The sequence below is a fragment of the Hypomesus transpacificus genome, chromosome 6 (genome assembly GCF_021917145.1).
Source record: "Hypomesus transpacificus isolate Combined female chromosome 6, fHypTra1, whole genome shotgun sequence".
NCBI lineage: Eukaryota > Metazoa > Chordata > Actinopteri > Osmeriformes > Osmeridae > Hypomesus > Hypomesus transpacificus.
The window spans coordinates 5,070,197-5,094,720 of NC_061065.1; the positions used below are offsets into that span (position 1 = coordinate 5,070,197).

A 24,524-nucleotide genomic window follows, 5' to 3' on the forward strand; every position below is an offset into this window, starting at 1 on the left:
TTGTGTGTTTGTGTGTGTGTGTGTGCCAGCGCGTCAAGAGTAAAAAGTCTCTCAAAGAAGAATATATCTACATGAGTGTGTGTGTGCATGCTTGTGTGTAAGCGTGTGTGTTTCACTTCCCCATATGCGTCCTTTTCCCAGAGAGATAGAGAGATAGAAAGAGAGAGAGAGATACAGAGAGAGAGAGAGAGAGAGAGAGACAGAGAGAGAGAGAGAGAGAGAGAGAGAGAGAGAGAGAGAGAGAGAGAGAGAGAGAGAGAAAGAGAGAGAGAGAGAGAGAGAGAGAGAGAGAGAGAGAGAGAGAGAGAGAGAGAGAGAATGAAATGAGAGAGAGAGGGATGTTTCAGGTTGCATGCCCAGAGTCAGTGTTCTAATAATGCATAACCTGAAATGGAAATGGCCTGACTCATCATTTTCGGGGGTTGTTCCAATTGCTTTTGGATTATTTGTGTCGTCTTGCATCCGCGGTGCCCAGAGATAGAGAGCAGGGGGCTTATTAGAAGGACTTGGTGTCGGAGTAGATAGCACTGACTGGAAAAGGAAATAGGACCGTGGCCTATGTGACTTTTAGTGGAAAATACTAGAACCAACACCATGGGGACCAACAATGTTTTTTCTCAACTTAATAGCCATGCAGAGAATGGAGGTATCGTGCACCACACAGTCGTTTCGTTTCATATCATTCTACAGGCTGGTTCGGAGGTGGAGAGGAGGAGAGGAAGAAAGGGGGAAGGAGGCGAGAGAGGAGCAGGCAGTCCTGTGATCCTTCATCTCTTTGTGTCTCTCTTTCTTTTTTCTCTCAGGTAGAACACAGGGAGACGATGACAGTCACCTGAGGGGGTACAGAGAGACAATACAGAAGAACAGAAGTAGGGCGGGTTCTGCCTAATAACCAGGAGAACAGACCTTTCACAGCTTGAAGAAAGAAGAAACCAATTTTTCATTCGGTGCTTGCTCATTGCTTTGCGTCAACAAAATATATCCCCTTTTTCCTTGAGAACATTAATTAGCTTTTGAGCAACAAGCTAAAAGCTTTAGCTAATGACAAATACTTTTCCATTACTGTGAGCCATATATTAAATGTAAGTAGACACACCAACAACTCATGTTGCAGAACATTCCAGTGATCGGACTGAAATCGAATTCATTAACCCTGTACTTACTCTTGAAGGAGGACCTAGGTGTCTTACTGGTCAACTGCAACTGAGAGCTTTTAGGAGACAAGGAAATTAATGTGGAAAGAGACAAGGAGCTGGAGAGCCAATACTCACCCTGGCAGACCTATTCGTTTACCAAAGACTTTCTTCTTTCAGAGATGATGTGTTCCTCAGAGAGAAGGACAGAAATAGAGACTGATGGCTCTCCGGGGGGTTGGTCTGGTTCCGGCTCACCACCTCAATTAGATCCTATTGGATTTGATTAAATCTTCCTCTGGCTGTCACTGCGATGCGGTCGCCATCACAGGATTATTATTTATTTACCTGTCAGAACTGGCAGCTCCAGAAATCCCACAGCGCCGGAGAAACACACACAAACACACGCTCACTTTCTCACACACCGCAAGCACAGTCGGTTTGTCTTTTTCTTGCTCTCCGCACACACACAAATGCTTCTTATCTCTCTTTAACACACATGCACTTTTTTTTCTCTCACACACAGAAAACACCCCCCACACACGGCAGAGAGGGAAGGCGGGAGGTGGAGGGTGTAAGATGAAATGAGTGCTAATGGATCCACTCCCTGGTGAGAGTTCACACAGTGTCTTCAGCATGACAGGACATCCCTGGATGTGTGTGGTGTGTGTGTGTGTGTGTGGGGCTTTGGAAAACAAGGTGTTAAGAGAGGGGAGGGTAGAGATGGGGACTGAGGGGCGAGACGTGAGGGGGGGGGGGGGACTTGACAAGGGACTCAAAACTGCTCATATCAGGAGGAAAACAATAGCACTGAAACTGCATTTCTGTCCACACGCACACTCACAAACACGCACACACACGCCTTTACGGAAGGCTATACCCCCAGTTGAGAACAGTTAATCTGGTTCATGCCCCCTTAAATAAAGCATGTCAGGAGCCACACACAAAGTGCTGATAAAGCTGTAGCCATCCTTCAGCTGGAGATGGATGGAGAGGAGGAACAGGGAGCAGAGTTAGACCTGCCTCAGCCTCTACCCCAGCCCCCCCGCCTCCCCGCCACTGCCTGCCTACACCTTCTTGCTTGTATACCTACCTACCTACCCGCCTGCCTGCTTTTTTGCTTGCCAGTCCATTTGTCTGCCTGCCTGCCTACCTGTTTTCCTACCTGTATATTTATCCCTCTGCATGCCTGTCTGCCTGTTTCCCTGCCTGTATATTTGTACATCTACCTGCTTGTCTGTCTAACTGCAGGGGTTTTACTCAGCAGCCCAGGCGGAAGACAATCGAATTAGCAATGCTGCTGTTGTTAAGCGACCTGCCTGTCCGCAAGGAGGAGGGGAAGGAGGAGAGTGGGAGAGAGGAAGAGGAGGGACGAGAGTGGATGCATTCGAAGAGCTACACTTCCACCTAGAGGTGAGCCAGAGTTACATGACGGGGGAACGTTGTAAGTGACAGAGACAGTCGTTGTATGGCTGTTTAGGACATATTCCACCAGCGGTTCACAAAGACGCTTTAGGGTTTCACGGTCAATGATTTTGAAAATAAATCCTTCGCACCAGATAAATGGATTACCAATCCATGAATTTTAATAAAAGATGACAAAAGCCTGATCGTGAATACAGATAGTAAGGACTGTGGCTCCAGAGCATCTTGAGCAGAGAAGCAGACACACACACGACCAGCCATGATACTTCAAAAAATCCTTTATTGACCTGATACACACCAGTCAGAAGATTCCAAGTGTAGACCTCAGGATCGTCACAGGTCTTCACAGCGAAACCTTCAGATAGCTTTGTTGTGACTCACCACAAGGACAGTCACCAATGGTAAAGTATTTAACCAATACTCCAAAACAGTCAGTACATCAACACAGTCTACATACAGGCAACAGACAGTAAGAATGCTTTGGCCAGAACAGTGAGTGGCTGTGTATCTGCTGCCCTTGGCATCAGAAACTTCCACTCACCCATATAGTCGATAACTTCCTGTTAGTTTGTTGGTTTGTGTAAACAATTAGGCGTCAACAGCCAGGACCTCAGTCGCTAACACTAGGTGTTGCATAGGACAAAAGTCGTCCAGGTAAGCTGTAGTGTGTCCAATAATGACTGTGTTCAACATCTTCAAAAGGATCCTTCGGTTAAGCGACAGCGAAACACTTTGGCGTTAGATATGCTGCTGAGAGTCTGTAGCTGAGGGGATGGGACGAGCCGTAAACACAGCACGCCACAGGAAACATGGGTCTTGCTCGATGACAACACGGTTAAGGGAAATCCTTGGTAACAGACAGTTGGCTCGTCAAATCCACCTCCACCTCTTTTGGCTTGGTTCGTAGGTGGTTCAGGTCCACTTTTGACTTCATTGAATCCTTTGTGATAGATTGTAATGTTAAAATACAATATCTGAAATGGTTAATGCTCCATTTACCCAGCGTTAATATAAATAGACTACTATCACCCACTTAATAACATAATCCAATCCTCTTTTCGGGTCATTTTTAACCCCCAAAAAACTACAAAGGTAACAATTCTCTTTACAAAAGGGGAATATAGAACTATAGATAGGAACATCATTCGACAGACCCAGGTCCACATCACCGTGCAAACATATACGTTGATTTATACAAAAGTGCAAACAAAACCTATTAAACATTGTTATCTAAAGCAGACCTCTATTTTTGTTGTAACAAACAGCAGTAGACAGAGCCGGAGTCCAAGCAGTTAGAACATTTGACACACGCCACAACGTATTACATCACGCACGTTAATCAAAACCAGATACTTCAAGACTCGAGTTGGCAGCGTCAGATCGGATTCAAAAGGTTTCTGAAGAGAGACACAAGAGTTTAGTTGGGGGCCTGGAGACATCAGAAACTTTCTGAGGTGTTAACCGTCGGAAACCTCTCCTTGTGAGAGGAGAGCTCCACGTGGCAGGTGTGTGAAGTCCCCGCTAGCAGATGTCAGACGGCAGCCTTTGTAGTCGGCCCCAGCGGTGGAATGCAGAAGCTTCTGGAACGCTCAGCTTCATATGCTAATGAAGCCAGAAGACATGCTCTCCAGTCTTTCCATCGGCCCCGGTGAGGACGACAGTTAGAGGCGAGCGAGGACAGCTTTCTGAGCGCAAAGTTTTCCTCCTGGGTGAGTGAGAAAGAGAGAAAAAGATAGAGAGAGAGAGAGCGAGAGAGGAAAGGAGAGACGAGAAAAGGAATGAAGGGTGCAAAGAGAGAGAGAAGGCGGGGGTTAAGAAAAACTGAAACAAAACAAAATATAAAAACAACTGTTGTGTTGGGAAAGCCCATGGTGAGTTAGCTAACTAGCTGGCTAGCTAGCTATCAAGGTGCTTCTCAGCAACATCAAAGAAAACTAGAAAACAAACACCGGAAACTTAAGTTTAACTGGAACAGATGTTGTAATCTTGATAACAGGGTAGCAAGATAGAAACAAGAAGACAGCAGAACAGATCTAGCAAAACAGACTAGTGTAAAGCCATCTACTTATACAACATACCCTCTTGTAGTTCCGACCTCTGTACAATTACAATTACTGGGTTAGTCATGACAAATCATCCTATCTACTGTTTGATTTTCTCTGCACCTAATGCCTGGGACCAAAGCACGCCCATCGTACATCCATGGTCTACCATAGCCTTGTGTGTGCTTCAATAGCTAGCAGTCTCTTACCCAACGTGTCTTCTAGTGAGTTCACCGCCATCTTGTTCACCTTCAGGGTCACCTGGTCAGCTCTGAGACATAGAAGCAGAAGATTCATGAACCAAACACTCCCGCCAATCAAAAATACAGTTTATACCTCTCTAACGTGGGTTCGGATCCCATCCCGGTTCACATTCAACCAAGTCAAACCTTTATTCGTAGGAGTCAAGACACCCTCTCATTCATCCCAACCATTTCGGAATATGGATTTAAGTGAGTAACGGTTCGTCCCTCTTAACGGTCAGCGGGCTGGTGCATGTGCTCTTACCCTTTGACCTTCTGTACCGCCCCCATGCGCAGTAGAGCCGCCAGGGCGTTTTTATGCAGGTCCGACGACAACACCTCGTAGCACCTCAGACTGCCTGTGGACGTGCACACACGCGCCCGGTCGTTCACAACCTTCATTGTGCGAGTGAGCGAGCGTGCGAACAAGCGAGGTGGAGTTCACCTACCTGCTAGGATGAGCTTGACAGCAAAACTCCTGACGGCCGGGACAAGCTCTTTCTCCGTCAGCCCCTCCACTGCCTCCTCACACAGGAACTGACACACCACCTTCAGGACACCAATGACACATAAACTGCCGGTTAAACTGGCCCTGGAAGGGGGGGGGGTGTAGACCGTACACAGCCCACCTGCTATCCCTGTCTAAGGCTGTGTCTGTGTGTGTGTGTGCCTGGTATCCCTGTCTAAGGGTGTGTGTGTGTGTGTACCTGGTATCCCTGAATGAAAGGCTCCAGGACAGCCACGAGGAAGGACAGCGTGTCCCTTCCCCTGTCGGTCCCCAGCAGATCATCGTGGAGCACCTGCACAGCCCCGGTCTTCACCAGCAGATAGCACGCCTCCTCGAAGTCCTGCACGGCACGGAACACATTCACCACGACTTCACCTGCATACTACTTCCTGTATTGACTGACTGATAAATGAACCGGGAGGGGAAAGAAAAAAACACTACTGTCTAGACAATGCCGTCTGGACGGGTTTCTGCTCGTACCTGCACCGTGTCTCCAGGACAGAGGATGAACTCGTTGGAGAGGATGTTCCTGAGGAAGCTGAAGCCGTTGTAGACGTCCTCTGAGAACAGACAAGGTGGAGTTAGACAGGCTCTGAGGAAGAAGCCTTTTTATAACCCCCCAAAAACACCTCAGACTAGACGACTAAGACTACTCTCCAGACAACTCGACCAGATTCGGGGGAACATTTCCGTGAAACAAATCGCTCACCTTTCTTGGTGGAGTTGGCCGTGTGCATGGCTGTGGCCAGCAGGGCTGGCCTGAGGAAGATGTGGAGGACCTGGTTCCTGTAGGAGGTGCAGGCCAGCATGCCCACGGCCCGGGAGAAGAGGCTCTCCTCCGGGCTGGCCGAGGAGGGAGAGGAGCCTGCCTCCAGCAGCCTCACGCGGCCTCCGGACACACACGCCAGGCCTTTGTGGAGAGCCAGGCTGGAGGTGACCACCGTGGCTGGAGGGACATGGTCTGGAGAAGGGGGCGGGGAGTACAGAGGGCTTATTTCCAGTACAACAGTGACCTCCCCATTCCGTGTCCGCACCTTTCATACAGAACTGCAAAGCGGCATAAAGGTGCAACATTCCCGCCTCAACAGGATGTGTGAATGGGTTTGGAGGACAGAGAGACCTACATGTATACCACTAAGTCTTCCTCACATCAAAGGCAACTTGATATAAAATGCTATTGGTTCAAACACAATTACCACCTCAACCTAGAGTGAGTGAGTGAGTGAGTGAGTGAGTGAGTGAGTGAGTGAGTGAGTGAGTGAGTGTGTGTGTGTGTGTGTGTACCAGGCCAGTCCAGGAAGGCCCCGTATTCCCGGGCCAAGTGTCTGAGCCACAGGCTCTGTTCCGTTAGCAGCTCCAGCTCCATGCCCTGGTCCTGGTCTGTGGCGTGGTTCTGGTTTTGGAGCAGCAACAGGGCCATCAGAACCCAGGGCTTCAGAACCATGTTCTCCTCCTGCAGACGCACGACTTGATAAGCCGCGTCGTTCACCAACGCCTGGGCCTCCCTGCTCGGCCTTCTGGGAATGTGTCTGAAACGGAAGGTGTGGGGTCAATGGGGGAACCAAAGGACTCACCATTAAACATCTTTTCATTGGGGCCCTGCGAGGGTTAGGGTGTGTACCTGGGTAGAAAGTTGTACTCGGCTCGGTTGACTCTGCTGTGAGCCAGACTTCTGACTGAGACTGGCTGGCCAAAGTAGACATGGATGCTGCCGTAGTCCTCGCTAAGGACATTGCGGGCTTTCAGCAGACCCTGGGGGGCAAAACACACGCAAGCTAAGAATGGAGGTACCAATACATAAGTGGGTGGGTGGATGAGCAGACAAACATGACAGTGAATGGGCGAATACATAGGAGGGCGTGAACAGGATCCTGTGATAGGTTGTCTGTTATTTGACTGACAGGATCAGAGCCAATGGGAAGACTCACGGAGGTGGACTCCTTGGGTTTGGGCACGCCCAGAAGCTCCCGGGCATACAAAGTCTCCTCCATGATCCTCTCGTAGCTGATGCTGACCGGAACCAGGCTGACGTCAAACACCTCACCCTTGAAGAAGGGCTCCATCACTATGTTCAGCAGACCTGGAAAGAAAGGAGAACAATGCCATGCTGAGGATGGATAAAAGCCTTCGACCATACTTCCTTCATCCCTACATCTGCTTTTGACTCTTTTCATTAATCCGTTCCTTCATCCGTCCATTTCTACCACAGAGCATTGTGTGGATGTGGACACGGCTGTTCTGCTCAACACCAGCTTCTCCGGGCATAGCAAAATTGAGCTTTTTTTTATGCATTTACCTCAGGTCTTACAACCACACTATCATTCTGAGGGGGAAATGTGGTAAAGTAAATGAGCGCTCCGCCATCTGTGCCTCGGGTGGAAGACGGAGGCGTACAGAGGCAGAGGCAATGTGGCGCCTCTCCCCAGAGTGTTCAACAGCAACGCCAGCACAAATGCCAGCTCCTGCCACCCCCCTGCACGCTGGGATTTTCTTTTTTTTTTTCCAAAACAAGAAAAGTGCTTCCCTCAGCAAAACAGCAGGCCAGGTCAGCAGTGACCTCCAGTAGGAAGACTGACAGGTACGACTGAGGGAGAGGGGGATTGTACTCCCTCAGCCTGCTTCAGCTAGCTGGTAAACACTGACTGTGTGCAGTGAGGAGTCTGGTTGTATGGGCTCAGAACAGCTTCTCTCAACTGGTCTCCATGGTGATGTTCCCCCTACCTAATTTTGGTGTGAGGGACTTGGACGTTCGGCTTCTGGTTCCTTCTAGGAAGAACTCGATTGGTGCATATCCACTCTGAAACACAAATAAAAAGAGTTCCACCTGGCACTTCAATGTCAGAATTTGGTTTAGTTCTAGAAAAAATTGAGGAAGAATGAAGAACTTTTTTAAGAGTGACTCGTTGCGCAACAGCTTGGCACTGTGCAACGGCTGTGAACGCACCCTCAGCATGGTCTTGACGTACTCAGAGAACACAGCCCAGTACAGCCTGTCTCCTCCGAACGAGCGGCGGAGGAAGAACGCCCCCGACATCCGCAGCATCTCTCCTATGAACTTCATTCCCATGAAATCTACAGGAAAAACAATAACAGGGCATAACCATATTGAAGTACAACGTCCAACTCGGTCCAAGTCCAAAATGGAATGCGTACCCATCCCGGCCGCGATGACCGGAAGTGTGAGGTCGTAGGTGAACAGGATGTATGACATCAGCAGGAAGTCCATGTAACTACGGTGACTGGGCAGGAGGACTACTGGGTGTTCCTGGATGGCCTGCTGCAGCTAGGAGGGCGGGGAGAGAGGGAGTGAGTGTGTAGGTGTGTGTGAGCGTGTGTGAGCGTGTGTGTATGTATGTGTGTGTGTGTGTCTTCGTTCACACGACTGCAGACTCACCCTCTGGATGCCATCCTCGTTGACCTGGATGTTCTGGAAGATGATCTTGAAGGCCTTGGTGAGCGTGTAGGCTAAGAACCTGACAGTGCTGATCTGCTGGCGATGAGCCATTTCATCCAAGATGGCCGAGGCCTCCTCCTGGATGAGCTCACGCTCCTCGCCAGTCTCCCTGGACAGCTAGACGCACGCAGCCATCCAACAATGAATAGGAGACAGTGACCTTGATCATGTTGTTTTCTCTCTCGCATCCAAGAGATACAGATAACCGCATCAATGTCTCTCAAGGGCTTGTGTGACCCTGTTCTCTTAGCTGTAGACTAAACTGAGCCTGAACTCCCTTGGCAAACTAAAACGTGGCACACTTGACAATCAGTATCTGACGCTGCGTTGACTGAATAAACAAGGGTAAGATTACCTGATTGATGACATAGCGGAGCTGATCAGAATGAAGGACGATGTCCTTTAGCTTGCTGGCTGTGCAGGGCGTCACGCCTTTATACAGTGGGGGCGCGTAGCATTTCAAAACATATCTCATATCGCTTGAGTTCCTCCGCTCCTCCAAAATGTCTTCGAAGTCATCCCTCTTTTTCAGCACGGGGTCCCTTTGCTGAGCAGACAATGCACAATGTGCTAAATGAATAAATGTAAAAATGTAATGTATTGTGCAATTATGTGGCTAAGGTCACCTAGCTACCACAAGGCAATATATGTATGCCATAACAAAACTAAGCTACAATATAGTTGCATGTACCTGTATATAAAATACCACTATGCTCGTTCCCTTACTTATAACTCATTTTCTGAAAAGAGTCAAAAGTGTCAAACTATTTGTGGGTTGGGCAGCCGGTGGTGGGTTACCGTAGCTAGAAACGAGCCAGCTTGGTGTCAAGTTTGCAAAGGATACATACCGAATAAAGAGAATTTGAAGCCATTCCTCACAAAAATGTATAAAAACGTGGAAGCTGCATGTATGTGTTGTCGACTGATACGGAATAAATTCCGCTTTAAAAAAAATCAATCGAAAAAAAATCTCACATGGGTGGTGCTGTATTTGACTTCCTTGTTTGTACAATAAGTGTAACTACGGTAACCGCTAAACTACATTTTGTCTCCTGAATTTTCTATCGCGTTTCCCCACGTGGGATCAGTCAGTCAAACAGGTTATTACAGTAGTTAACCAATTTACTCCTACAAACTTAATTTCTTATCCGCTACAGTGTCGATTGATTGAAATGAATAACGAAAACGAAGAGGACTTGGATCAGTCCTATCTTGACGATGTCCTAAACACTCTGTATGATTTTGGTGAGCACAAAAAGGAGCTAACTAGCTAGCATTACTAAAGTTAGAGCTAGCTTCACTCACCCGGCACTAGCATGTAAACAAACTGTTGTTCGTGATTAACTCGTTGACAATCTTATCAGAAGAAGCCTACCGCGATTTAATGCTTTGGGTAGCTGGATAAGTTTACCATGCCTTATAGCGTTAAATTAATTGAATGCATCTTAACTAGCTAGCTAGTGCTAATATGGCAGGCAGTTTCGTATGCATGCGTCTCGTTAGTTAGCTTGCTACAAGCTAAATTATGTCTTGTCTTCTTAATCCCGTCCTGCAATATTGGTTTGTTTTCTGACTTCTGAACATGCACAACTGATAACCGTATTCTGGGAATAACCTAGCAAACAATTAGCACTAAACGATTTGATGAGAAGTCAGAGGCAGTATATAGAGTACCGTGAGGCTAGACATGACGAGACGAGTCGGTACAGTGCTTGTTGCGATGACATTAGTATTGGCGCTAACATGGTGGTCATTGATAAGCATTGTACATGTATCTCATTGTTTTAGGTGATGGACAAATCACAAAAACAAATCACAAAAACAAATCACAGAAAAATAAACGGAAAAGATCCGCGGAAGAGGGGAAAGAAGCATGTGCAGATGAGGACAGTCTTCTTGAGGAAGCACAGCACCAGGACGGTTCAGGAACCTGCTCCGACGTAACGAAAACAGAGTCCGACAATCAACATCATCCGCCAGGAGTAGAAGTGGTGACCTTCCAGGACCCCATGAAGAAATTCATGACAAAGAAGAGTCGCGTGGTACCTGTAGCGTCACCTGAGATAAATGAGGTAGGTCATAACAGAGCCATAGAAAAAGAGAGTTGCGACACTTCCATAGACTCCCATTGTTATCGAGGAATGCGGAAGTTAAGCGTGTCTCATGCAACCTATAGTTCCAAACATTGTATTTTCCACCGTTGAACCCCATTCATTTTCAGTGTCTACGAAGTAAGTTAGCTGGTAAATTGATGAAAATCATGCATTTTTTCATATTTCAACCACCACATATCAATTGTTATGAGTAGTATTTCATATGGCCAACTTAAGATAAACATTTTCGTAAGATTATAGCTTGTTAGATTCTAAATGCAGTTAGAGCTGTTAGAGCCAAATATGGCTTATGGGGTCCGAAGCAAGTGAGCTGGTAAATTGATGAAAATCCTGCATTTTTTCATATTTCAACCACCACATATCAATTGTTATTAGTAGTATTTCATATAGCCAGCTGTAGAGAAAATGTATTGTAAGATTATGGCTGTTAGATTATAGCTTGTTAGATTCTAAATGCAGTTTGCGCTAGACTATAGTAGAGCTATGCAACACTTTTACTGTAGCTAGCTAAAGAGCATGTGTATCAACCAGAAGTTCGTTGGTTTATAGTCTGTCAAATTAGTTCAAGTTATTGGTGTTCTTTGGCATACACAGTTTACAGAATCTGCTCTTATTAGCCTATAGTACATCTGATTATAGCTAGCAACAATGAATTGCAGATTAAAGCTTTGGGTCCCCTATCGTCCAGCAACACTCGGCAGGAATTTCAGGTCCACTCAATAGCTAGCTAGTTAGTTAGCTCAAATAGATGCATCTACTACTGCGGTCTAAGTTTTGTGAAAAGCAGACATTAAGATCACCTGCTCACTACAAACAAAAGGAGTGGAAGAACACTGGACATATTGTACAATAAAATGTTTTATTGAATTGCAGTTGGTTGCCTTGTATATTCTGTTCAATTTTTTTCTATTGAACAGTTGCCGGTGATCATGGTTAGATTCAACTTGCATCAAGTACAAACGTGTTGTTAATGTGGTAAATTGTAAGTGGGCTGATTAAGAAAAAAAAAGTTGAACAAATCCCATTTACTTCAACAGTCGAAGGTTAAACGTTAAGTGGAACAATGTAGGCTAGCATAGCCATTTCCAGCTCTGCTTCACAATATTGCGTTATGCATTATAAGTTAATGTTATACATACATGTTAATAAAGTAGCATACATACATGATACAACACACCAGTAACCAATTGATATTGTGTTAATATACCGAAAATATCCGTGAATCGAGATGGTGCTGCTGTCGGTCCCGCCGAAAACCATTCAAACACGTTGACAGACAGCAGTGGGTTTTCATTTTAGTGATGTGTCGTTCGTGAACGATTCGTTCATTTTGAACGAATTCTTATAAGGACTCGGGAGTAACGAGTCCTCTCAACGAGTGATTCGTTCATTTCCCGACTCGGTCTTTCTACGAGTCTTTGGATCATTTTTCACGTGACCTGCATAGGCTCTGTAGCTAGAGGAAACGAACGATTCGTTCCTTTCCCGACTCGGTCTTTCTACGAGTCTTTGGATCATTTTTCACGTGACCTGCATAGGCTCTGTAGCTAGAGGAAACGAACGATTCGTTCCTTTCCCGACTCGGTTTTTCTACGAGTCTTTGGATCATTTTTCACGTGACCTGCATAGGCTCTGTAGCTAGAGGAAACGAATGATTAGTTCCTTCCCCGACTCGGTCTTTCTACGAGTCTTTGGATCCTTTTTTCACGTGACCCGCATTGTATTTTTTAGTAGAGGAAACAGTTTCCTTATTCCCTTTCGCGTGGCCGCTGTTTTAGTAAGACGTGAATGAATGATATTCGCTCAAGTCATCATACTGACTGGTTTTGTTATTTTCACTTTACATTTACACTTACAGTTTAGTGCAGTGTAATTGTTTGACGTGATAATTAAATGCTAGTGTGATAATACATGACCAAATCATACAACCTCATGATACATTATTTTAATGCAGGAATTTATTTTGAAATAGTATTTGCTGGTGCACATGTCATGCACTAACCTACAGTGGACGTATAGGGGCTATACGTCCTTTGCAGTGGACGTATAGCCCCCAACCCCCCCCCCCCCCCCCCCCCCCCCCCTGAAATGAACAAATGACTCGAAAAAAGATTCGTTCATTTTACTGAACGAGATTCAAAGAACCGAATCAGCAAAAAGAACCGAACTTCCCATCACTATTTCATTTAACTACAGCGAGCTACCGGAACCACGTGACAAAAAAGCTCTAGCTTTTTTCCTGCGTTTCACTGGCAGTGAGTGTTCACACATGTTGTAGTTCACTCCATTGTTCACCAAAAACGTCAGCGAGGACTGCCTAATGTAGATAAGAGTCAGCTGAAGATAGCCAGAATATCGGATTTCTTCAACTGAGCCTGTTTCATTCGTAATTTGCCTGAGAAAGCGACTTCCGTTTGCCAGCTCCATTGAAAACCATTCAAAAAAGTTGACAGCAGTGGGGCTTTTTGGAACTACAGCGAGCTACATGAACCACGTGATCACGTGTCGGCGAGATCAAAGCGTGTCGCCACTCTCTTTTTCTATGGCTCTGGGTCATAATAACCATAGTCTGATTTGTTATTGGTCGATTGGGGAGGTCATGGTATTAGTAGTCACCCCTACAGTGAAATATAAAACTGTACAGTAACAAAAAGGGTGGCCATTTTGGGACACCGATATTGGCATGTTTAAAGAAAAGAAGATGAATGTTTTCTCTTCCCGACGTTTCTTCATGTTTTCGCTCTGAGCCTTTCCTTGACCTCCTGGAGGTTTTAAGTTGGTTTTTGGTGCTCACAGCCTATAGGTCTGTGGCCATATGTGAAGTCCTCTGTGCCATTGCATTAAAGAAGCTATACAAATCAGATTCTATTTGAATCACAGCAGTTTCTATTGGAAGACGAATACACACACAGACACACACACAGTTCTTCCTTCCACTTTGTCATCCTACTCAGCTCAGTCCTATAAATATACCCAGCAAAGCACCAGCAGCAATCACGTTGTCACAATAATATTGTTGTACGGTTTGATTGAATATGCATAAGAGCCTCAGTCTTAAATAATTCTGCTTCATTTACCACCAGTGTTCTGAACGGACCACAATCAGCCCAAAGACATTGATTTCATATAGCTTGCATCATGTATAGATTGACATTTCGTACCACCCTTGAGGCTGATGTAAATGCCAGTTTTCTCTCTTTCTTCAGTCTCTTCCCCCCCCCCCCCCCCCCTCAGCCAGAATGTTTTATTTCTGTGTCTCCTGTCAGAACCACTGCATCCCCAACCGTTCCACCCTCTCTTTCAGAAATCCAAAACAAACGAGAAACAGCCGGAGTTGTTGGAAGAATTCAGTTTAGAAAAGGTAACAGATCCGTAATCACGTTTCCCCCATCTAGTGGTTCATCTCGTCTCTGGCTCTTTCTGTTCATTGTTTTAAGGCTTTGTGATATGTATTAGAAATACAGATATGATATAAACTTATTAAGATATGTGTGTGCGTCCGTGTGTGTCAGGCACGTTTAGAGGTGCACAGGTTTGGGATCACGGGGTATAAGAAGGAGCAGCAGAGGATGTTTGAACAGGAGAGAGCCATCATGCTGGGAGCCAAGGTATTGGAGCTGAGAACATACTCTCTCTCTCTTTCTCTCTCTCTCTCTCTCTCTCTCTCTCTCTCTCTCTGTCTCTCTGTCTCTCTGTCCGTCTGTCTGTCTCTCTCTCTCTCTCTCTCTCTCTCTCTCTCTCTCTCTCTCTCTCTCTCTCTCTCTCTCTCTCTCTGTGTCTCTCTTCCTCACGCCTGTGCCATTCAATCCACTCTGCTCTATTCAGACGTAACCAAAGGATGTGTTCCCTGGGTTAAGAAGCCACTCAATGTTGTTTCCCCTCTGCCTTTAGCCCCCTAAAAAGGAATATGTGAACTACAAGTTGTACCAGCAGATGAGTAAGGACAAGAAGCAGAAAGCCAGGGAAGAGGTCCAGACAGTGAGTTGATGCAACCATCTTATTGTTTCATCATGACAGTTTGACACTCCAGGCTTTGTCTCGACTAACAACATCTGAAGACGTGAACTAGTTATTCTGTAAACCCTTCATGTCTGTCAGACTGATGTTCCCTCGAGTCTTAATAACTTGTCTGCTTCCCAGGACCCGAAGAAGAAGAAAAAGAAGAGTAAACCTAGGTGAGATTTACGAGCCTCACCTGACCCTATATTACCTTACCCCACCTCACTTTACCCTACCATATTCTACCGTATCCTACCTTACCATATCCTATCCTACCATTTCCTACCCCTCCACTACCATATCCTACCCTACCCAACCCAACCCTACCATATCCTGCCCTACCACTACCCTACCATTCACAACCCTACCCCATGATAGTGTTGCTACACGACACGCATAATCTTCAGGGTGAACTACAGAGTCCTTGTTATTCCAAGGCCTGATGATAACCACTCCACTCCTCCACTCTCTCTCCCTATCTTCCTCTCTCCTTCTCTCCTCTCCAGGGACGAGAAGAGGAAGTCTTCTTCAGGCAGCTCCGCCCCCACGGGCCAGGTGGGACGGTTCAAGAACGGCATGCTGGTCCTGAGCTCCAAGGAGATCCAGAAGATCAAGACCTCCAGGGTCATCAAGTGACGACAGACATGAGGGAGGAGGGTTTGGTACTTTGTCTGTGGAAACTAAAGGGGTTTACTGGATTTTTGGTCCCAGACAAACAGCAGTCCAAGTTTTGTGATTAAACACTTCTCTTCAGAAGGACCAGTACTGTTACCTCAGACAGTAGCTGTTCCAAACACTCACAGTTTGGGAGGACGAGAGAAGACGAAAATGAACCCAAGCCAGAGCGTCCCCTATTCCATCGGCGTTTATTAACACATCCCTTTCAAAAAGGAACCAAGACACAGCATATTCTTTTCTGTATCACCATGAAAACAATGTATGAGTACAATGCATTCCTTTTCCATATACAAACCACTGAGTACAAAATGTTTACATACTTGTGGAGGGGAAAGGATGAAAACACACACATGGATGATATTGTAGAGAGGGATGAAGGGCAGCCCGCATGAGCAGCTGTCACAGACTCGACCTTTAAGCTGCAAATGTGAGGCCCCATTACACGTTTCTCCTCTTGTGCCTGGCTTATACTGTATCCTTGGATACCACCACCCCATACCACAAACACAGTAGGCATCCCATAATAATAGACTTGAGTAGAGGGCTGAAGATGAACTGGGTATGAAATAAACATTTCTGTAATAGATTTACATAAATATATGAATAAATGTGTTAACTTGTAAATATGTGTTTACTTTCCTGGCTCTTTAAGCAGGGACGGGTAGACAGGGGGTCCCAACATCAGTGACTAGCACCATTTTGTTTGAATATTTAGCTTCTTTTTGTCTTTTACTTGGAGATGTTCACATTCTGAGAAGATTCACCGTGGTTGGTGTGAAAGGGAGCATGCATGGCCCCTACTGATGCCAGTTGTTCGATGGCTTGTTTTCATGGTGGGGAGGATTCAGTTAGCAACAACTCTGAGACAAAACGGCACTTAATCATCTCACATGCTGAACCCTGACCAACGGTCTCGTTTCTGTCTATACTTCCGTCCGTTCTTGAACCATCCGCTGCTCTGTGAAGCGCTCTATGTTGTGAAAAGTACATCCAAGATTCTGTTTGGGAAAAAAAAGCTCTATCAGAGAGCCTACTCTACATCTTGTCATCAGGTTAGAGTCATCAGGTTTCTATGTACAACAGTTCAACACATAAGAAAGCTGTCACGACAGAATACAGGAATTTCTCCAAATCCACTTCGAAAGAATAGTAGGATATGACCCATATTGACCAATTTATGGTGCTTTTGTAATAAGTTTACAAAGAGGTTCATCAGAGAAGTACAAATCCTTTCCATCACCCCTAATCTAGTAGTCCCACTGTGATTTAACCTCTAATGTGGGTGAAATTGGATTTCCTCCCTAAAAGAACAACAGCAGCTTTGGTCATTTAATCCCAATGCAGAGTCATAGTTTTGGATTAAGGGTTCATTACGTTTCAGGAACAGAATGAAGTCGGTTACACATCTGGACTGTTGGGTGAAGGGCTTTAAATGTTGGACTCAGACAACTAGAGCAATTGCCCAGTGAGAAACCAACCAAATAATAATATATAGCTCTTGATTTTGGTAGAAAACAGCTCAAGTTACTGAAATTGGCTGCAGGACTTGGCATGCCAGGGTCTGTATTAGTTTCAATGAGAACATAGACATTTGAATGGCTAGAGAAATCCACCTGCTTTAAGCCTTTGCATAAGCGTACTTAAGTGTCTTCGACTTAGACTCTGGAACCACAAAATCCCCTTTTTAATAAAGCCCTCTATTGTCACTGTCATTTAGAATGGCAGGTTTAATATGCCTGAGCTTCATAAAGGTGTTAACTCTGGAGTATAAAGGTGGCCTAACATCTGTGTGAATGTGGTGCTGTAATGTTCATTTTGATCTGTAGGGGGCAAAGTACCATTGGACTGAACTTGTCACACACATATTATCACTCATATGGCTCCCAGTTGACTATGTACGTGTGTTTATCAGTAAACAGCTTCACTTAGACTACATGCTTAGTATGAGCTCATGAGCTATCATGACTCGAGTTTCAGTATTTACAACATGCACACAGAATGTTCCGTGGACCTTTCTCCAAATGCTTAACAATGTGTCCTCATTCACACACCTACGCACACTCACCCTTTTAGGCAATAAATATATACTGTAAATAACATATTCAAAGTCAATGCATAAAACATAAGAGTAATAGTAACTTTCGGATAGGATACGGATAGGATAGGATTTCTGACCGACTGTATAGGAATCATTTGTCAAAATATACATGGGAATGTCTCTTTCTAAATCATCACAGTGGTTTGGTTGAACCTTTGAACCTAAATAGCCTCTAAAGGTTTCCTTCAAAGACTTTTGAGATTTGTGTTTGGTGGTGAACATGCCAGCATCATTTGTGCGATTAAAGTTTGTTGATATGTGCACAGCGGGATGGTTTCCTTGACAACATGGACACAGTATGTCATTGCTGTTCAGCACAGTTGAGGGTTCGAAGGCTGTTTGGTCATACTTGTGTGTTGTGTTAGGAGATATGTGAGGTACATCACCCTGACTTATGAACGGTTATCATTTAGTCAGAGCAGGGTTGGACTGATTCCATTTCTGTACAAGCTGACTGAGAGGACGAGTTCAGATTCAAATCTTAACGTGAAACGTCCTCTTAGGAATAAAGATTTGTTTTCGACTGAGTATTGAAACCAGGACTGAAACGGAATTTAGCCTTGTGCCATCTTTGATATGGGCAGGTTCTGTAACAGTTACAAAAACAGTAAAGCATTTGATTAAAAAAAAATTGAAACACTCTCTACTTTATGGAGTACGAGAGATTCCAAGTTAATAACAGACATCCAAAATGGCGGTTGAGAGTTGTACAGTGTTCCTCTGTTAACACACCTGAGAGAGGAGAAACAGAGCTGCAGGGGCCCTACTTCCTACTTCCTGTCCTCCTGACTTCCTCTTCCTGTAAGAAGAGGTCCCTGGGGCAGCTGGATTGTAAACATGAAGTGTGATTGTATGCTGTGTTGACACGTGAGTAACTAAGACCTAATATACAGATAAATAATATGCCTTTTGAAATACAGACAGAATACTTTCATGGTATTTAGTATTGGCAGATTTTCTTTCTTGGCTGTTTTTCCAGGGTGGTGTTTGCACAGCATCAGATGTAGACACGGCGGGAGGGCGGTGGGGGAAGGCCGGCGTCTCGGGTCGCTCGAACGGTCCAGTCGGGTGCGGAGGGAGAAATGGCCCCTCCCTCGCCAGGCCCCGGGTCACCTTGGGAGCCCAGCCATTGGACGACAGCTACTGCTGTTTAATATTCTTTGGCACCTCCAGTCCTGTCAGTAGGGTGACCTGTGGGGGACAAGCAGAGCACAGCCGATGAGCTCATTGGCGGATGAGAATAGCGGAGTGCAAAGCCCCGCAGTGCCACCTCCTTCCTTCCATAATCCATCCAGTCATCTGTGCTTTCTCAGTCATTCCCTTCGTGCATTCATTTCGACCTCCTCCTCCAATTCAAATCAGCCAACAAATGGATCTTTCGTCAAAAACTAATTCCACATCGGGCGCCTGCGTGAGATGTTCTTGCACGTGAAGGTAGCGCGTGTTTTTTTCCCAGACCTGGACGTTTCTGTTGAGGCTGACGGCAGGCATGAAGACGCCCTCCAGGTTCTCGAAGGCCATTGGGCCGTGCTGCTCCTGGTTGATGAAGAAGGTCAACGTGTGCTTGTTGAGGTCCAGCAGGATGCCCACCTTCGCTCCCTTAGAGATGCCCCCCTCAGCCCTGCGCACACACACACACACACAGAAACACACCATCACACACAGACACACACACAGGTTCTGGTCTGTATTCGGTCGAGCCAAACGGTCGTCCAGGCTCGATACAGGATCTCCCACAGCAGACAGGAACATAAGGAGTCTTCCTTCATTCCAACACGTCACATCTGACCCGATTTATTTTGATTTCATATTCACGGATGATTTGATCTCAATCTGTACTTTAAACGGAATCATTAGACGTCCAATTTAGCGCCACAAAATGTGTCATACTAGAACTAATAATGTTATTATTTTCAATGGAGATGAAAGTGGAGGAGCAATTTCCGAGGCAAGCTGGGAAAACACATAGCATCTCAAAGGGTTCCACAGTGAATTCCAGTGAGATTAGAAACCAACATGACTACAGATAAGAGGGATATAAATCAGGCCGCTGCCAATCACCAAATACACATACATCAATAAAGACACAAACTGTTTATCTGTGTTGTTTACTAGACAGAAAGACATGTCTACTGGGAAAGGGGGGGAGATGACATATGAATAGTTCCCCATGGCAACAGGAAGGTATAATTACTCCTACTGTATTATGGGATGGAGGATAGTGCTCTCTGTGTACTGGTCAGAGGGGGGGGTGCTTTGGTTGCTAGGGATGGTTACCAGGCCCTAAAGCTACCCACTGTTTCTTTTTGTCCCTGACAATCTGTGTCAGCCCTGTCCTACTGTGAAACAGAGAGCGTGTGCGTGTGCATGTGTGTGTGTGCATGTGTGCGTGTGCATGTGTGTGTGTGTGTATAATTCTGTTTCCATCTGACTGCCTACCTGATGACGCAAGTCTGTTACTGTACTTGTGCCAGTCTGACATGCGAAGCTGATGGTCTAAATTTGGCTGTGTGTGTGTGTGTGTGTCTATAGAGAGAGAGCAGAGCTGTATCTTCCCACCAGCAGACCTCTGCCCTTCGGAATCTTTCTCTCTCTCTGTGTTATCCATGTGTGGCTTCTCCATCCAATCAAATCACGTTTCATTTGCCAGGCCCTTAGTACAAGTAACATCACAGAGAGCTTCACAGTCGGGCAGGCGGCTCACCACACTTCCACACAGTAATTAGCAATCAGGCATACCAACTGTATGCCTGTCTTAAGCCATGTCTCCAGAGGATTGTTCAGAACAAAACCCTGCCTACTCTCGCCAGAAAGAGATAGAAAGATAGAAGATGGAAGATGGCGGAGCGGTTAGGGAGTCGGGTTATTAATCAGAAGGTTGCTGGTTCGATTCCTAGCCGTGCCAAATGACGTTGTGTCCTTGGGCAAGGCACTTCACCCTACTTGCCCCGGGGGGAATGTCCCTGTACTTACTGTATGTCGCTCTGGATAAGAGCGTCTGCTAAATGACTAAATGTAAATGTAAATGAATCAAATGTATATACACACCCAAAATAAAATGGGATCAGGCGGGGTTGCGTTTACCTGTTGGTGTGGGAGTTATTGTGCATGAACCAGGAGCGGTTGTTGTCCACGTACATGGCCCAGGCCTTGTCGTCCTTCCCCAGCATCATGTCCTTCACCGTGTTGATCCTCGCCACGCCAAACGCAGGGTCCGGGTGGTTGTCGTAGCGATCCACGCTCAGCTCCCAGTAGTGCACGCCCTTGGAGAAGGCGGCGGTGCCCAGGACGACGCGGTCGTCGTAGCTGCTGCACGACACCGTCTGGTTGTCGTTGGTCAGGACGATGTCGCGGTGGGCGGAGCTGGGGTCGAAGGTGAACCAGGCCACTGTGGGGGAGAGCGAGAGGGAGTTGTGGCTGGGTGATCCCCAAGCGGAGAGAGTCGACTTCAATCTCGTTAAAATGTGTAAAGTGAGAGCTTTATACGTTCACATTATATTTATATGTATGTGTATACTTTTTTCGACACAAATGGAAGTGGGCTTGAAATGTTGTGTTTTTGCATGTTCACAGACTTACCAACCACCTTAACACGGTGGTCACATGTTTGTACATCTACTTCCTCAGTATGCTTTAAGTAAAACATTGTTTTGCTTGGGTACCAGACGGAAGCCGTTCCACCGTTAACCTGCTGTTTAAAACACAAGCTTCAGCTGCGTTTCCTCGCTTAGGAAGCAAGCTCGGGCGAGGCCAATCCCATCATGCAATGCGCTGCTGTGGCCCGACTCCCGCTGGCTAAAAGCCATCATGTCCGCCGTGCGTCTTAAATCCCCCACAGTTCTTCCAGAGAACAATAGAGAACCAGTTTGGAGCAGTTTCCTCTGGCGCAGTGGACGCAGTGCCGAGTTGGTCTTCTGGCATCTGCTTGCACCATTGTTCCTACTCTGGCAGAGCTGAGGCTGTCGGGTGAGAACGAGGCTGGGACTAGGGCAGAGGCTGAGGCGAAAAATGAAGGCCGGGACTGGGAATCAGGCTGAGCCTGGTATGTTCTCTCCTCTCATCCGTCCATTCATCCACTTCTTCCACTCCTCTCTCCTCTCCGTGATAGGGACAGATTGCACATCAGACGTGCCTCATTAGACACATCAAAACATCGCACCCTCCAAGCATCAGAGAGAAAGATTCAAATGTTCTTAACAAAATAAAGTCATCTCATTTGGTTAATTCTACGTGATTGTACTATTCCCCTGTCAGCATTCTCCACTGTCATTTGTGTGTGCGTGTGTGTATGTGTGCTAGTGAGCTGTACCCATGTTCCTCTATCTGCGACTCAGCGCTCCAGCGGTAGTGACATTAACACGGCGTCTGCTAACAGCAGGCTGGCTGTCCCAGCGGACCGAAGGAACAGCAGTGAATAACAGAACACACGCTCACACACGCTCACACACGCTCACACACGCTCACACACGCTCACACATGCTCACAGCTCCCAGCTCTCATTAAACCTAGCTCCCCATCAGGGGGGGTCGCTTTCATCTCGACGTGGTAGGATCCTCTCAGTTCTGCCGTTCCATTCCTGTTCTCCTCTTCTCCTCTCGTGTTCTCCTCTCCGTTCTCCTCTCCACTCGCGTCGAACGTTCTCGTCTTCGGCGCTTTCGCCTCGATTCCATGTCCCCCCCTTCCGTTTCCCCTGTTCTCCACTCTAGTTCCCATCCCCCTCACCCGTAAGCACACTAAGACACTGCAGGAACGGCTAGATTTAGGAGGGGTGTCGTGGTTGTGAGTGGTGTGAATGCGTTCCGAAGGGCTTGGGGTTGCATCCGGGCCGGGAGAACCCACCGTCGGAGGTCTTGAGCACCACGGTCTTGCTGTAGGGCCCGACGCCTGTCGAGTTGTAGGCCTTCACTCTGGCGTTGTAGGCGCTGTTGAAGTGGAGGCCGTCCACAGTGCATACCGTCTCCTTGCCCACGTACACTTCCTGAAACACACACACACAGTATATAATAATGCCCACCCCGGAACTCCCTCTCAACCAATCAGAATGCTTGATTTCATCCACCCGTATTATATACAACAATTAAACACACACTCACACACAGTATATGAACACTCACACAAACAGTATTTGAACACAAACAGAGTGCATGAGCACATGCACACCATATATAAACAGCGTATGAACAAAAATAGGCAAACACACACACACCAAGTATTTGAACACACACACCAACAGTATTTCAACTCAAACTCACAGTATGTGAACCCACACACAGTATGAACACACATGCACACACACACACAGTCCTATCCATCTGGTGTTGGTTTAACTGGGCAGCAGACACACTGGGTGAATCATCTCAGAGCCTGTGGAGTGACAACCCTACTGTCTGGGGAGTGTGTTGTGACAGCCCACACACAGGGACACAGCACTGACAAGCACCCCACACAGGTACTCTTTCATCACACCACCTGTCCACACTGTGTGTGTGTGTGTGTGTGTGTGTGTGCGTGTGTTTGTGTGTGTGTGTGTGTGTGCATGTGAAAGCATGTATTTTTGAGTGCTTGTGTGTATGAATGTGTGTCTTTTTGTGTGCTTGTGTGTGCTAGGGTGTGTGTGTGTGTGAATGGATGTCTTTTTGTTGTTGTTGTGCGTGTGCTTGTGTGAGTGTGTATGTGAATGCATGCCTTTCTGTATGCTTATCTATTTGAAATGCTGTGTTTGTGTGTGTATCGGTGTGTGGGTCTGTGTGTGGGTCTGTGTGTGGGTCTGTGTGTGGGTCTGTGTGTGGGTCTGTGTGTGTGCGCGTGCGTGCGTGGGACTGACCCTGTACTGCCCCCCATTGCCGTCATCCAGCTCCAGAACGTAGCCCTCAATCGGGTTGCTGGGGGGCGCAGTCACCCTCCAGGCCAGGGTGGCGCTGTTGTTCCTGGTGCTGCACTTCTCCAGCTGCAGCAGAGGGGCCGTGGGGACGGCAGCAGACTCCACTGAAGAGGAGCCGACATGGGGGGGGGGGAGATCACACACACAGTGAGTCAGTGAGTCAGTAAGTCTGGCTCGGCTAGTGGACACACCGTGGAGGGCTGGAATCACACACGGGCCAGGCCGGGTTCCATATCCATCACAGGCTCCTCAAACAGAACTCCTAGACCTCTGAGTGTGGAGGCCTGGAGTGGGTATGGAATTCGGCCATGTTGGGAAGGAAGGAGGGAGGGTGGAGGGTGAAGTGAGGAGAAGGGTGTTCACACTCTTAAAGCCACAGTACATTCCAGAGAGGTAAGGCATGACCCGATAACCAGGGACGTTACATGCATGGGGGAAGGGGAAGGGGAAGAGGAAGAGGAAGAGGAAGAGGAAGAGGAAGAGGAAGAGGAAGAGGAAGAGGAAGAGGAAGAGGAAGAGGAAGAGGAAGAGGAAGAGGAAGAGGAAGAGGAAGAGGAGGAGGAGGAGGTGGAGGAGAGAGAACGCTGTCTGAGTCTCCTAGAAGGTGACGGAGGTGGAGGTGTTGGCTGCTAGGTTTTCAAGGGACAAATAAAAGGGGGAAGGTTGGATTGTATTAGCGTCTCTGAAATACCTCCCGGACTCTCGACTGCGGTCTGTCCACCTTCGTGAACTTGTTTCATTAACGGGGCCTCCTGAACATCTGAAACACGATTGGACAGATGGTTTGGCGCGTCAACACCATTGGACGGATCGCAAAGACCTCCTGTGTCTCCGCACAGTGCAGTGGGGCAACCAATCAGAGGCAGCCTCAACAATATGTGGTTCAGGGATGGACGAATCGGAGCGGGCCTTCCTGACTCGTGAAGTAGGTCACACCAATCAGGCCTATT

The 24,524-nt window shown here is 46.8% G+C and overlaps 3 protein-coding genes across 5 annotated transcripts in view; 1 reads left to right on the plus strand and 2 right to left on the minus strand.

Annotated features, from left to right (window-relative positions):
• Positions 1 to 2,820: 2,820 nt before the first annotated feature.
• On the minus strand, positions 2,821 to 10,770 carry gnpat (glyceronephosphate O-acyltransferase). 3 transcript variants are annotated; one of them, XM_047021312.1, is made up of 16 exons: positions 10,479 to 10,770; positions 9,160 to 9,351; positions 8,745 to 8,921; positions 8,504 to 8,627; positions 8,295 to 8,422; positions 8,072 to 8,147; positions 7,279 to 7,430; positions 6,972 to 7,102; positions 6,635 to 6,879; positions 6,060 to 6,311; positions 5,831 to 5,910; positions 5,550 to 5,690; positions 5,292 to 5,391; positions 5,108 to 5,201; positions 4,810 to 4,871; positions 2,821 to 4,263 (listed from the first exon to the last, which is right to left on the minus strand). In XM_047021312.1, exons 1-16 carry the CDS (start codon positions 10,566 to 10,568, stop codon positions 4,220 to 4,222), a joined length of 2,088 nt encoding a protein of 695 aa, XP_046877268.1. In that variant the 5' UTR covers positions 10,569 to 10,770; the 3' UTR covers positions 2,821 to 4,219. The 3 variants fall into 3 exon arrangements, with proteins under 3 accessions (XP_046877268.1, XP_046877267.1, XP_046877269.1); XM_047021311.1 differs by having other exon boundaries at positions 8,504 to 8,633; XM_047021313.1 differs by lacking the exon at positions 10,479 to 10,770 and adding an exon at positions 9,653 to 9,744 and having other exon boundaries at positions 8,504 to 8,633.
• Positions 9,976 to 16,231, plus strand: c6h1orf131 (chromosome 6 C1orf131 homolog). Its single transcript, XM_047021316.1, has 7 exons — positions 9,976 to 10,049; positions 10,593 to 10,876; positions 14,223 to 14,279; positions 14,431 to 14,526; positions 14,810 to 14,896; positions 15,059 to 15,093; positions 15,424 to 16,231. Exons 1-7 carry the CDS (start codon positions 9,977 to 9,979, stop codon positions 15,551 to 15,553), a joined length of 762 nt encoding a protein of 253 aa, XP_046877272.1. The 5' UTR covers position 9,976; the 3' UTR covers positions 15,554 to 16,231.
• Positions 16,232 to 16,889: 658 nt separating this feature from the next.
• The window catches only part of LOC124468537 (E3 ubiquitin-protein ligase TRIM9), a 29,215-nt gene continuing 21,580 nt past the window's right edge, over positions 16,890 to 24,524 (minus strand). The window contains 6 exon segments of the mRNA XM_047021317.1: positions 16,890 to 18,884; positions 19,152 to 19,314; positions 20,778 to 21,081; positions 22,533 to 22,671; positions 23,518 to 23,678; positions 24,266 to 24,334. Of these exon segments, the coding sequence (XP_046877273.1) occupies positions 18,834 to 18,884; positions 19,152 to 19,314; positions 20,778 to 21,081; positions 22,533 to 22,671; positions 23,518 to 23,678; positions 24,266 to 24,334 (887 nt within the window). The 3' untranslated portion in view covers positions 16,890 to 18,833.

What these genes read in the sequence shown, in the direction of transcription:
- c6h1orf131 (XM_047021316.1), top strand. Translation starts at nt 9,977, where the DNA reads ATGAATAACGAAAACGAAGAGGACTTGGATCAGTCCTATCTTGACGAT. An exon ending in CGTCACCTGAGATAAATGAG is followed by an intron (nt 10,877 to 14,222) that starts GTAGGTCATAAC and finishes CCTCTCTTTCAG; the next exon opens with AAATCCAAAACAAACGAGAA. An exon ending in AAGAATTCAGTTTAGAAAAG is followed by an intron (nt 14,280 to 14,430) that starts GTAACAGATCCG and finishes CGTGTGTGTCAG; the next exon opens with GCACGTTTAGAGGTGCACAG.
- gnpat (XM_047021311.1), bottom strand. Translation starts at nt 10,568, where the DNA reads ATGCTTATCAATGACCACCATGTTAGCGCCAATACTAATGTCATCGCA. An exon ending in GCGGTACAGAAGGTCAAAGG is followed by an intron (nt 4,872 to 5,107) that starts GTAAGAGCACAT and finishes TCTATGTCTCAG; the next exon opens with AGCTGACCAGGTGACCCTGA. An exon ending in CTCACTAGAAGACACGTTGG is followed by an intron (nt 4,264 to 4,809) that starts GTAAGAGACTGC and finishes TCACTCACCCAG; the next exon opens with GAGGAAAACTTTGCGCTCAG.